This window comes from Rhopalosiphum padi, chromosome 1 (genome assembly GCF_020882245.1).
Source record: "Rhopalosiphum padi isolate XX-2018 chromosome 1, ASM2088224v1, whole genome shotgun sequence".
Taxonomy (NCBI): Eukaryota; Metazoa; Arthropoda; class Insecta; order Hemiptera; family Aphididae; genus Rhopalosiphum; species Rhopalosiphum padi.
In genome coordinates, this window is record NC_083597.1 from 88687825 (window position 1) to 88702748 (window position 14924).

At 31.2% G+C, this 14924-nt stretch overlaps 1 protein-coding gene and 1 long non-coding RNA gene across 2 annotated transcripts in view; both read left to right on the forward strand.

The window, feature by feature from the left end:
- The first annotated feature begins 3390 nt into the window (after positions 1–3390).
- LOC132932163 (uncharacterized) overlaps positions 3391–14924 on the forward strand; it is a 40196-nt gene continuing 28662 nt past the window's right edge. The window contains exons 1-2 of the long non-coding RNA XR_009662825.1: positions 3391–3617; positions 4183–4232. This is a non-coding gene — a long non-coding RNA (uncharacterized LOC132932163). The remainder of the gene's footprint in view (positions 3618–4182; positions 4233–14924) is intronic.
- Positions 7361–9238, forward strand: LOC132917152 (tigger transposable element-derived protein 4-like). The gene has a single exon (XM_060977751.1). The coding sequence runs from the start codon at positions 7662–7664 to the stop codon at positions 9150–9152; it is 1491 nt and encodes a 496-aa protein (XP_060833734.1). The 5' UTR covers positions 7361–7661; the 3' UTR covers positions 9153–9238.

The window sequence follows — 14924 nt, forward strand, 5'->3', positions numbered from 1 at the left end:
TAGACGTCGTGGGTATATAAGATAGTAAATATTTTTTTTTTATCGTTTTCGGAAATCCGGATGACCCGATATAATAATGGTATACCCGTACCGCTCGCACACAGTTCGAAAATGCATGTCGAGCCCGCCGCTCGAAAACTTAAAAAATCAACGAAACTGAAACTTTAATACGACTGCAGCGGCGCTCGATGTTGCGCATTGTAATAGATTATGCGTGTGTGTGTATTATTGCACGGAGCTATAATAGTCTTAGCTCACGACTCGCGGGTTTTAAATTCTTAAAGGAAATCAGTTCGCGTCCGACTCGCCGACGTTGAGTTCGGGGAACCGCCGGGCCGCGGCAGTTAAATAATGAACAGCGGTAATGACATAATATACGAGTGCCCGCCGCCTCCACAGCCTCAAACAGCACTTCCGCGTCGTCCTCTCACCCTCCTCCCCCCCGCCGCTACCGCACTTCCGGAGATTCGGGATGTTCGCGTATATTATATTCCGGTCTGACAACCGACGCCGCACGGCTCCGTAGTGTTATACATATTATACACACTAAACCAATCGCCAGCACAGTGCGGTGATTCATTCGGTCGCGTCAGGTGCTGCCACTGCCGAGACGTCTGGCATAACAAAGGGTCTCCCCCAGAGATTAGGGTCGTATTGTATTGATCTATTTATACGTTTAATGTATGTACGCGTAACGTGATCTATGCGTGTATACACGATGTGTACGCGTAAATAATTCGCGTGTATCGCGTCGCGCGTCTTCGGGCAATTTGCAGATCGAGAACTGCAGCGCGTCGACAATATTATACACTGAAATCGTGTGTATAGGTATTCCAATATTTATGACGACGAGCAGTAAACATTATAATATGTATTATTAAGAGGACGCCATACCCGCATGTGTTGTCTCTGTCTTACTAACGTACATCATAACAAATTTTCGTTCAGCAGAATACATTTTGTGATGTCAGCTTTAATATTAGAGTAAATTTACCTATTATCAAATTTAAATTTAAGAATATTATCTAGACCAGCGGCTCTCAAACTTTTTTTTTTACGTACCACTTAACTATATTATCAATCAGTCGCGTACCACTAATGATTAAAAATAGAACGATCCAAATTCCAAATTGTATAGTTAAATACATTTATTTTAAATAATAAATCAGTAAAATACTACAACTGCAGTATAATTATTTTTTATTTATTAGTTTTTTAAAATAAGATATGAATTGGAAGAAATAATTGAATGGGTTTATTATCCAAAAACGGCCCTCCGCGTACCACCATGAAGTCTTTCGCGTACCACAGTTTGAGAACCGCTGATCTAGACGATGACATATGATTTTATTGATATTATTATTTTAAAGTGAGTTACAGCTATGCAAAATATTACAACTTTAAAATGATAATATCAATAAAATCATATGTCACCGTCTAGATAATATTCTTGAATTTAAATTTGATAATAGGTAAATTTACTCTAATATTAAAGCTAACATCACAAAATGTATTTTACTGAACGAAAATTTATTATGATGTAAGTTAGTAAGACAAAGACAACAGATTCGGGTATGGCGTCCTCTTAAGTATGATATTTTACACAGACGGGTAAAATTGTACGGTCTCGTTTTTTGCTCGAAATTAAATAATTAATGTTCGCGCGACGACCGCGCTATGGATACGCGCAATACCACTCCTCTCCCCTCGTACACCACGATTCGGCACTTTTTTTTAATAAATCAAAATCTCGTCGTTTTCCGTTTACTCGATACGACTACAACTGTGTTACAGTCTGTCGGCAACAAACGCCGTTTTTAAATTTTAATACCATTGAAGTCACCGATCGGAAACGGTTTTTCAAAGTATATACAGGAACTACTGTCATAGATGTTTGGACAAGACGATATGCGTTTAAATGTGATAAGTATGCTATGCATATTGAGATTTGACTTGATTCCGTCTCTCGAAAACCACAGCCTTTACACGTCATAATATATTTTGTGAGTACGCTAATTATACTAGTGCAAGGCGAAACCGTTTATAAAAAGGGTGATCAATTGTTATTTATTCCTCACGGCGCTCAGTGTATGCATTTTAATAACACCACTGAACTGCTGCACTGATAATAATCATTGATATTATTTTAATGTAATTTTGGTTAATTTTTTAAAATAGTTATTTATTCATGATATTTAATTTTAATCATAAATATACGAAGCGAAATATTTTTAGAGCATTATCTGGATTTTGTACACATAGGTTTATATATAATTAACATTTAAATTGTTTAATTATAATTTTGACTGATATGTCTTTGCATAATTTTGGGTGTAACGTGATTTGATGGTTTTTTTATTATTTTAAAATCATATTTATATTTTACAGCATATAATTAATGTTGATAAATTAAAACCAATTCAGTAAATATTTTAGTTAATAACGCTAATATAGGACATCGAAGTGATCGTGAGCGATGATCTGTAAAATTAAACTATCAAATGTATTGTGGAATGTTGAACTGTCTATTTGTCTAGTATATATTTTGATGTACTAAGCTTAGAAACTAAAATAAATTGTGATAGATTTTTCTTTTTACTCTCAAATGAAAACCATCAATAATAATCAAAATAATTTGAGGGCTATTTAATATTTTTACCAGGAATAAGATATACAATTATAAAAATTAAAAAAAGAAGAAGATCTAGTGATTGGAAAGAAGGTATGCTCACTGGTAGTAACTATATTTCCTACATCCCACTATTGTTTAAACTATTGTATTTGTTTAAGTAGGCGGATTCCATAAACGACAATACTATACTTATTTACTTGTGTTGTTTCAATAGAATTTCCATTGTACGATTTTAATCTATTGAATTTATTTTGTAAGTGAATTAGGAAGTGTTTTAGAGAAATTTGAATAACATTGTAATCAGCGATAGAAAAACGAATCAATCACTAATAAATAATAATATGTGAGAGAGTTTGATGGTTTTATTCTAAAGAGAAAATAATTATATATTTCATACTCATCAGTGTTAAATTATGATATTTGGCTGTTTTTATGGAAGATTTGGGAATGGGATATGAATGTTATTTTATTTGAATTATTATGAATTAATTTAAATGAAAAAAAATATGAAGGTCACGGATTATTGCTTTACTAATCATGTTTCTTATTTCTAATCTTATTATTGTTATTACTATTTTTATTATTACTATAATTATCTTATCTTATAAAAACTTTTATTTAAATTGTGCGTTTATCGGCGAATGCACTATTGGGGTTTCGACGATTTCTCGTTATCTGTTACAAAACAAGAGACCGGTCTTATGTAATCGCTGATGAACCGGGTATAAAAGGCCCTGCAAAACGACCAGCATTCACAGTCACTGTCTTTCCTCCGTCGTAGCAAGACCCACCCCGGGCAGACTTGCGCGACTAGGAAAGGCATCCGGTGTCTTTAACATTTCCTAAGCTCAAGTTCTGGAATGCACAAACGGGATTCGATCTCGGCCATGTTCCGCGGCTTATATAAGTCTGACACCTTTCGAGCAGTGTTTGGTATATTTCGTTTGCACGGACGCTGATCGTTACATCTTTATTAAGTATTTGCGTGAGTACATATTTTTCATATTTCATTTTTTTTTTTTTTTTTATTCCCTCATTATGCCATAAACAATCACTCGTAGGAATACGTTATTCGTAAGTGGTGTTCAAGTATGTTTCCCAAACAGAACGTATATTCGTAAAAACCCGTTTCCCTGTGCGTGTTGTCATTGCCGACACGCGCAGGGCTACGGCTGGTTACGTTCCGCAGAAATGACGATTCGCGCGTACGTCAGGTCTAGTGAGCAGATGGCACAGTTCCAGTGACTCGTCAGAGTTCCGCGTTACGGGTGTATCGCTCTCGTTTGAGCTGCCCGTCTCGTGTGCCACCGTAATGATCTGACAACGCGTGCGATTCGATTCTGATCCGATTATTCGGTGGCTGCGATGTCGTTGAATGACATACGAATCTGTTCGAAACATTGTACACATTACAAAAAACGTTAATTTTTTTGAGTGATTGTAATTTATAATGATTTTTTATTTGGTAAAATGTATTACCAATTTATCCACGTTAATAAAGTTAGATCCGTTATTTATAAGCACTTAATTATGATTATTTTTTTTTATAGATTTCCTGTGAACAATCAGCAACTCAACTATGGCCAATCGCTGTTACAAAGTAAATAGTAAATTTTTTTGAAAAACCACTTGTAGATTTTTCATTTTCTTTTCTTCTTTCTTATTCTTCTATTATATAATGTGAACAAAATTAGTGACGTTTACACAGTGTTTCTCGACGACATTTATGTCGCGCAGTACTGTATTCATGTACTCTGGTGTATATTTAATAATACATGATATGTTTTCTGTATGTGTATTAATGATTTAATAACATACTTTAATATTATTCACCGACATTCAAATGTACATTGGAGGAACGACGTACACAGTGTATTTTATTTATTTTTATTAAATAAAAGAATCACTTGTACTTAATTAATGATAAAATAAATATATAAAAAAAATGTGCTCCCACTACTATTGTGTGACTATACGTGTGTATGGCAGTAATATGTTATGGCTTTTGTAAACTAAATAATGCAAATGTTATAAAAACATTGATATTGTTATCGACGTTGGGATATTTTTTTTTTGCAACATTTAACGTCGTGGAAGGAAATAAATTTGGTAATTTCAAGTATTGTGTATTTCACTCATACTATTATAATATAGACAATAAGTTCAGACGAATACATCATTTAACATTTTTCTGTGGTTAGATTTTATATTATGTACATTTATTAGGCTTCTGGAGTGTAATAGTTATCAGTTGGTCAACAATCAACTAATAAAAATCAAAATATAAACGTTCTAATGTATTTTTGTAAATAACATGTAGTATTAAACAATAGTATACATTAGCAATCATGTATTTTTTTAAATTTTGCTCAAGAGTAAATAAATTAGAGTAATAATTTTACTCTATGCTATAATAGACCTTTTTTCTATGCAACCACTGCGAACCTTGGCTATTGTGAACGTGACTATTTTTCAGGTTTTATTAAATGAAATCAATTTTATTGATTTTAACTAATTTATTCTCTTTTTAAGGGTATTTAATAATTATTATTTTACATATTCATATTCAATAATTTATATTGATTTTATGATCTTGGAAAATCAATAAGTATTTGTAATTTTGAACATAAATAGGATATTATAATAATAATATATTTATATTAAATAAAATTTATTTTAAAAACTGTTTCACCAATATTTATAATATACACATTATTTTATCGTAAACGTGGTAATTTAAAACGTTTACTCAGCGTTCAATCAAAGCACTTCAATATATAATTATTTCAGTTCACGAATTAAATCATAATTTTATACCAATTTGAGATCTTTCTATGTCACAAATCTTACATTACACATTAATACTGTCTCTTAAACTATCTCGATTGTAGATTTGACGTCTTTATCCCTATGAACATGAAAATCTTTTTATCAAAAATGCATTCTCGGAATCAATTTTGAAAGTCTTCCGAGTCAATTCACACACCATTAGTGAACAGATCTCAAATCCTAAATAATTGATTTATATAATAAAAAAAAGTTTAGAAGTGTCATAAACGGTTAATATTTATGCTTTATATCATTGAAACTACATTATGATTTTAAAAAATGATGTGCTTATTGCTGTAGCTAATTTTGAATAATCTGAACTTTGCTTGCAATCGTTTTTTTTTAAATTCACAATTTTATGACAGCTTTTGAATTAAATTCCAAATACTCATTTTAATTTCAAGTCTCAAATATTTTAATATAAATAAGAATCATATCAAAAATATAATTTGTTTTGTAAATATATTACACTGTATTCTTTGACTGCAGAATATTTCCTAACACCATATTATATTGAACGACTATTTGTATTTTTCAAACTCAATTCTATCGCTCACCCTCTTGGTGCTCTATTATTTTTAATTGCTCCATAATTATTACAATATAATACGCATGGATGTATGTCATACTATACATATAAATAAACGTACACTCTTCGCCTTTGCATGATGACAATAACACGAGTAGGATAAATTATATATATTTAAAATAATACTTAACAAACATTTATTTTGCGTGTATTATTCTTTAATTTACATAAAACGCATTCATTAATATATAATATATTATATTCCTTGAGTTGTGTGCGACGTCATATTATAATAAAATGGTGAGGGAAAAAATTATCATATTTCAATATACATAGGACATAGGTATATATTTTGTAAACACATACTTTTATGCGACGACGTACACAATTTAAAATAATTGATGGGAAAACAAACGAAATAGTTTAACATGATACTTAGTCTATATATGCACCGTCATGTAGCGTTGCACAATAGAACATAAAACTACTACATAAAGTTTAGCATATTACAGTAGTGACTTCTGAAAAATCTTATTTGAGTGTGTAGGCCTTAACAATTCTTTCTTGTTCATGATATTGAAATGCGAGTTTAACTATAAACTTTATACTGTTTATATTATTTCGGGAAAAACGAAAATGGTCATAATAATAAAAACGTAACGATAGTGTACATATTTTTATATTGTTTGTAACGCAAAAAATAATATAATAAAATATATAACATGGCTTATTAAGGGTAGTGTGGTGGGTTGGTCCGTCAGGTGTAGGTCAGCTTACACTATTTCTTGCGGTTGCTTGAGGTAGTCCTACGTTTCTAGTTCCTCTTTAAGGCCAGTTGGTTGGCAGCTTCCGGGTACTGAAGTCTGCTTAGGGTGATTCGTTAGCCGATATTGTTGGCTTACAATCCCCTCGCCAGCTTCGCCTCCATCCTCTTCTTCTCCCCTCACTTAACCTCTAGCGACAGACCAGGAGCGGTCAGTCGAGCGTCCTCGGAAAGCTTTTCCAATTCCGTGTCCTGGTGTAGCCGTTTCTGGCTGATAGATCTCCCCATGACTTTTTTTTTAATATTTATAGTAATTAAATGTATCAGCTGTACTATAATGTTAATGTATTCAATGTTGTTTTATTTTTTTCTCAAAACAACGCTTATGAGCGTATACATATTATTATTATCTGGATTCTAGACTCGTTCAAGGAACAAGGATGTTATTTTTATTAATATTTAGTTGCTTATACAAAATATACGGAAATTTCCCCGTTCGACGATCGTAAATATTCAATAACAACATACTCTTCACTTGTTATAAATAAAGTACTAATTTACCTTAATTTAAAAAATTGATATTATACAGTCGACTCTCGGTAACTCGAACCTCGATAACTCGAAATTCTTGATATCTCGAAAAAATAAAATTCCCCTTCAAATAACAATAACATTTAATGTTTAAATAATCTTGTTAACTCGAAAATTAATTTGACAAGTTTTTGATATCTCGAATTTTCTTATCCAAATTTAGTACTAAAAATAGTTTATTAAGGCGATTATTTTTCGTAAAACCCGACCGTAATTTAACTCTTGATAACTTTGATACAATCAGTTTTAGTTCTGCCGTCTGTTCGTTCGTTTAATCGTTTATCGTGTGAGTGTGACAGTGTTAATCAGTGGTTATTATGGCTCAAAAAAGAAAATTAACAACATTATCACTGGCAGAAAAAGTGAACTTGCTTAAAATTATTGAAAAAGGCGAAAAAAAAAAACAAGACATAGCCAAAGATTTTGGAATTCCGGCGAGTACGTTATCTACAATAATAAAAAATAAAGATGTAATTTTAAAAAACTTTAACAAAAACTCGGCAACTAGAAAAAAAATGAAACTAGGAGAATACTCTGACATAGAATCATGTTTATTAAAATGGTTTCAACAATGTCTTGACAAAAAAATTCCAATTAATGGACCTATTCTACGAGAAAAAGCTGAAGAGTTTGGACATAAGTTAGGGCATGAACATTTTAAAGCTAGCAGTGGATGGTTAACAAATTGGAAAATCAGAAATAGCGTTGTATTTAAACAAGTTTGTGGTGAAAGTGGCGCTGTAGATGTACAAAAATGTTCCGTATGGATAAATAATTTACCGAAACTCATCGAAAATTATTCACCAGACGATATTTTTAATGTAGATGAAACAGGATTATTTTTCAAATGTTTACCTGACAAAACATTCATATTTAAAGGCCAATCTTGTTCAGGTGGAAAACATAGTAAAGAAAGAGTAACACTTCTGTTAGGGGCAAATATGTCGGGCACAGAAAAATTAAGACCACTTCTGATTGGTAAGTCGAAAAAACCACGATGTTTTAAACAAATAAAATCATTACCATTAGATTATTATGCGAACAAAAAATCCTGGATGACGTCTGAAATTTTTAATTTGTGGTTAATTAAATTAGATAAAAAAATGGTCTCCGAAAAAAGAAAAATCTTACTTTTTATTGATAATTGTACTGCACACAATTTAACCTCGACTTTTAATGCTATTAAAGTGCAGTTTTTACCTCCTAATACTACGTCTGTATTACAACCATTAGACCAAGGCATAATATATAATTTTAAAATATTTTACAGAAAAGAAATGGTAAAAAAAATTGTATCGGCTATAAATGATACCAATCAAATTGTAATAAACATATTGGATGCTATACGGCTATGCGATAAAGCATGGCGACACGTAAAAAAAGAAACGATCGTAAACTGTTTTACAAAATCAGGTTTTAGAACTTCGACTGAAAATATTCCAGATGAACCTTCTGATGATAATAACGATGAATGGGATCAATTAAATATTAATGAAACTTTTACGTCATACGTCAATGTCGATGAAAATTTGGAGATTTGTGGAGAATGGACTGAGAACGATATTATCTCCGATATATTGGACGAAGATAACGAAGAAGAAATTGAAGACCAACAAATACAATCCACCATTACAAATAAAGACGCGAAACTTGCATTAGAAACATTACGTAAATATATTGAAGGCAATGAAGGTATGGAAGATTTATTTAAACCACTAGGTACTTTAGAAAATAAAATTGAGAACAATGTTTTAAATAAACAAAAACAATTAACATTACACCAATTTTTTAAAAATGATAATATGTAAGCAGGAATGTAAGAAAACATTTTTTTTATTTCTTTAATGTATAATACTTAATTTAAAAATAAACATATTTTTTAAAAGTTTTTGATAACTCGAAATTTTTAGTAAGTCGAATTTTTTTTTTTCCCCTTGAACTTCGAGTTACCGAGAGTCGACTGTATATAAGTGCATAACCATAAATTATATTTTATTGATAAAGTAGTACATATTACAAAATCAGTCAACCTCCTCCCCCACTCAAAGACAAAATCATTTGACTACCGTCCGCCACTGATTATTATAACAATATGTGAATATTATACCTACATAGTTGAATATATTAATTTTCGAACAATCGGATAATTGAACGGATTTTTAAGATTTGTGGTGAAATTCAAGATAGACTAGCATTGTTATTGGACGTAACTAGGTATTCGTAAGTCTATATTTTGTGGTTATTAATTAATTAATTAATTATTATAATAATCACAATATCGTAATTATTAGAACCTGTAGCCGACAAAACCATAAACTATAATATAATGTGTCATAACTTTGTGGTTCATTAGCGGTTATAATATGTACACGATAAGTTTGCAGCGGCGCGTTCGATTAGAATTTTCTACTGACAGTAGGTACTATACGTATATGTATTATATACTACAATTCCACAATCTCGAAAATTACTGCGCCGCACAAGCGACCAAAGAACGAAATGAGCCATTTCGTCAGCGTCTATGGTATTATTACATTATTGCTTTCACGCACGCCTAAGAAAAGAGGAATAACTATGCCATTAATTTACGCCAACGGTTTGCCCTTTATACGTATAAATATATATATACGAATCCATAAAATTACCTTTATATACCGCGCGAGTCGACGGAAAAGAATACTACGCGATACGCATGAAACGGAGACGGAGTAAAATTATTTAAATTAAATTTCAATTTTTCTCCGTGTTTTACTCCGCGTCAAAGAAAATGCTTAATTTCATTTTTTTTTTCCATCGAAATACTTCGATTCGGCTATTCTTTTGAATTCGCTCGAAGAAAACGTCTCTATACAATATAATTGCGCTCAACCGCGACGATAGCTTTGTGAGCGCATGTAAAACGGCTATGAATTATTCAATAGGAATATATACGTCCACGCAGACAAAGACAATATACAAAAGCTCTAAGTCACAACATTTTTCACCACTTCCGTTAGCGCATTCCATATCATTCATGTATACTATATTATATTATATATAATATAACTTTATTTTTAAAATTGACCGCCCAAATATATATATATATAGGGCCACCGATGTAAAACTTTGAAAATGGCCAAAATTACGGGTACTATACACAAAATACAAATCGCTATAATTCAAATGAATGAGAGCTCTTTTTAGTAATGTATTAAGTGTTTTTTTTTTTTTTACTTTTATTTGTATTTATTGATGAAATTATCGGTTATAATAATTAAAGGTTTAACTATGATTCTCCTGATCCCTTGAACTTTATCATTAAGTATTTCTATGTGTATACGAGTCACGGGAGATAGTATTTTGCGTCAATTTTATTACCTATAGTTTAAGCCACCAATAGGTAAATTTAAGTACGTATGTATTTTCCGCTAAATCTAAAAATTAATTTCAGTAATTTGCGCCACGACAGAAAACGAAATAGAATAAGTAATCTGCGCTACACTTTTGACTTCAGTTGCCGGAATTTAAGTATACTTATATACATTTATTTATAACTATAAGATGGATGAATTTAATAGATTGGAATTATACTTATTTAATACTTGTTTTTTAATTACTTTTAATAATTTTCTAGAAATGTGTAACTATTAAAATTTACTTGATTAATTAATGATTAAAAACATAATATGTTAATCTATAAAAATACATTTTTGAGTTATTTTATACTTACATACATTTATTTATAGTTATAATGTGATTGATTTTTATATTTTTTTTAATTACAGGAATTGTAGGTATTTATATTTAATACTTTTTTAAATGATTTTCAAGAAATATATAACTATTAAAATTAACTTGATTGATCAATGATTAAAAATAAAAGAATATGTTAATTTGTAAAAAAAATTGTTTAGTTATTTAAAAGTGGCGCAAATTACAATTTTTAAAGGTACAAAATGGTGCATGTTATTATAATGTCCTTTTATTTAGTTTTATGTGGCACAAATCACATAAATATTATTTTCTTCGGGTTGTTTTTGGCGCAAATTACATACGCCTAAAAAAAGAACCCCTTGCATGATTCTTCCCTGGGCCCCAAAATATCTCTGAAAGGGTCTTTAAAGACTAAATGTTACGTAAACACTATAAATAATTATTTCTAATAAATTAATAACAAGTCAATAACCCAAGTTGTTCTATCAATAAACAATCTACAGTATTATTTTATTAGAAAAATTAAAACTAGATTATAAAAGCTAAAAAGATATTAATAAATGACTGAAATGCACACGTTTAGTGTCCAATTCCGTGACATATTTGACTTAATGTATTTTTAATAAAATAATATAAGTATATTATAGAATGTCAAATTGTCTGAGAATGGTCCACAAGAGATTTTTTTGAAATAAAAACTATTACATCACGGGATACTTACTGGAATAAATTATATTGCTTTAATATAGTTGAACATAATAATATTTAGTCCAGCTCACTTTAAACTACTGCGTTCACAATTTTTGTCATTCAGAAATATATGTGTTAAATCGGTGTTGTTTATTTCAAAATATTGAATTATCTTGCTTTTTTCAAAAAAGAGTGAAAACATAGAAAATACTGTTGTATGTAGTATTTAAAATAAAAAAATTTGGCTATCAAAAAAATCGTTATTTTTGTTTATAAGCATTTAAAGTTCAAATATTTACAAAATATCACCAAATCGCGAAAATTTGCAAGAAATTTTGAAGTTGAAAATTCATAAAATTGTTGTGATTTATACTTAAGGTTCAAAAATCCAATACAATTGTAAAAAAAAATTCTAGCATCGATGTAGAAAAAATTTTATGAGCTTAAGAAATTTAATTTTTTACGAAATCGCGTAAAATAACGATATATTACAATTTAAATATAGGTAATAATATGAGGATATATCCTGCTAATTACCATTTACTGACAAATTATCTCCGTTCAGAATCGTTTTTTGTATACAATGATATCAGTCGTTACATTCAAATTTAACACATCCATTATAGTGACCTACTCTCCATCACTACTATACAGCAGAGCGATACCTATTTGCCCACTTTTTTTGTTTGTTTTATTTACAATATTTCCTGAATATTATAATTATTGTTTGTGGCTGAGAAATATTAGAATTTAACTCTATAACCTATAATTTTATTATAAAAAAGTATTTAAAAAAATAATAATAAATGTCTTAGACATGGTGAACAACAAAATGATAGAAACAGTCATTTCCGGTAAATATTAGAGTTTCAGGTCAAATTTCTTAGAAATTGTAAATACAGTAACTATTCTAAGCACAACTTGAGAATAAGGGAATTAAACAATATTTAAATAAAAAAACAATATAGATATATGGAAAACAGGTATATTGGTACATAAAAAATAAATTATTACATAACAATAATAATATTAAGCATATGACAGGACGACGACACAACAAACGTGGACGATTGGGGGGTGGGGGATACGCTAATTCGGTCTTAAAATTTTAACTACGCACAATCCTTCCGATCGGTCTTGCTTGCGAGGCCCGAACGCCTCGGTCGCGGGAGTTTACGGCTCCGCGCGTCCTGGGCGTCCGAGCGCCCACACCACCGTCAGAGGGTTGACCGCGTCACGAAGACCCGCGAGCTCGCGACGACCGCGAACCCGTTAGCCCACAAGGCCGATCTAAAGGATTGTGCGCAGGTGAACTTATAACACCGAAATCGTCCTTCGTCACTGCCGTCGTCGTCCTGTCATATGCGTTACCCGCCGGAGGGCTCGATCTTCTCCATCAGTCACCGGCCGCTAATCCGCTGCACGGACGCAACACACGCGCAAAAGCGCTCGTCTTACCCGTTTCCACGCTGCGGCCAGCCGCCGCCGACAGCGGGAAACACGTTTAGCCTTTTTCTCTGCGTCCGGCTCTTTCATGTTGTTTTCTTCATCCGCATCGTCCCTCTGTACGGTGTGGTCGCCTGATCCCATTGCCAACCCGTCAAGCACCACCACATCGTCGATCGCCGCATCCGGACGTATTTCTTCTGTCATCAAATCCGCGTCTCCGTCTGTGCCCGTTCTCGTTTTATCGGCCACGACGATTCCGTCTATTACGCCTCTCACCAATTCCTCGCAGAGTGATCGGATTGTTGTATCTTCGGCGTTAAGTTCTACAGGTTTCTCGTCTGCTACCAGTGTACTTTGGTCCTTCGATTCATCGTCCACAATCACCCTGTCTATAATGTCTCCTACCAATTCCTGACAATACAATCGGATCGGAGAATCGACTTTTCCTTCGTCAATATTCATTGTCGTTTCCATTTTGTTTTCAAAAATTACAACTGTTGTGGCGAGTTAGACGTCTGGCTTGTTAATGAGCTTATTGAAATTATTTTTTCGCACATCGTAACAGATCACCCGGACAACGAGCCAACGGTGTTGTTTATTACTAGCCAGCGACTACTTCCGCGTTCGTCAATAATTCTATTTGGCCAAAATTATAGGATTTCGCGGTCCCGTTTATTTTTTCAAACACTATATTGTTATTATTATTATTTTTTTTATATAAATTACCTCAATGACATTATAACGATTTAACTCTTTGCGCACATTTTTTCTATATAAAAAAAATTGACGATTTCGAGCAAGTGCACATATTATCATCATTATTGTGATATGTTATTTTGCTGTAATTTAATATTAATACTGCTGGTGAATAGTATGATGTATATCATATTACCGTTATAACACAATTCATTATATCTATTGAAAAATAATTATCAATTTGTATTGGATTTTTATTTAATTAATTTATAAAGTATGACAAAGCATAAAACAACATTTAAAAAATCAAGTAGTAGGTAGTAAAAAATGATATATATTTTCAACTTTTTTTAATTAAAAATTTACCTAAAAAATATTTTTATTCAATCAAAATACTAACAAGTTATCAATAGTCAAAATATAAATGTAGTAAAACCGTATGGTGTATATTTAACTATACGATCTTGCCCCACAAGACTTTCAAGAGAAATCGAGCTTTATATAAAACATTAAGTAAATAAATGAATGTATTTAAACTACAAAATGTAAATTACACGTCTTAATTAGCTATTGAATAATAATAAAAAGACGCATGTAAATTTGTTTTTCATATAAAAGTTCAGTATTTCAGATTTTGATAATATTTTAGTAAACTAATGTAAAAACGTTAATTGAATTTCTTTTAAAAACGGGATGACAAAATACGTGCATTATCATATTAATAAATAAATAAACAAAACATTCCAAACTGGTGTATTCTGTTTACGTCCGTTAATAATTATTGATAAAATTCCGATTATATGGTTTGGCCCCACATACGGTAATAACCCGCTTTCTCGGATTTAATTTGTACTTTAAAGAGTTCAACATGTTTACTTTATTGCGGTATTAATTAATAGATAGATAAAATAATAAAATAGAATTTCGAATTATATATTTATTTCAAATATCAACCTGCCGTAATACTAAAAGTAAAATAAATTACTTAGAACTTTGTATAAAAAAAAAAATCATGATATATAACTAGGAATATTATTGGATGATAGATCGTT

What these genes read in the sequence shown, in the direction of transcription:
- LOC132917152 (XM_060977751.1), top strand. Translation starts at nt 7,662, where the DNA reads ATGGCTCAAAAAAGAAAATTAACAACATTATCACTGGCAGAAAAAGTG.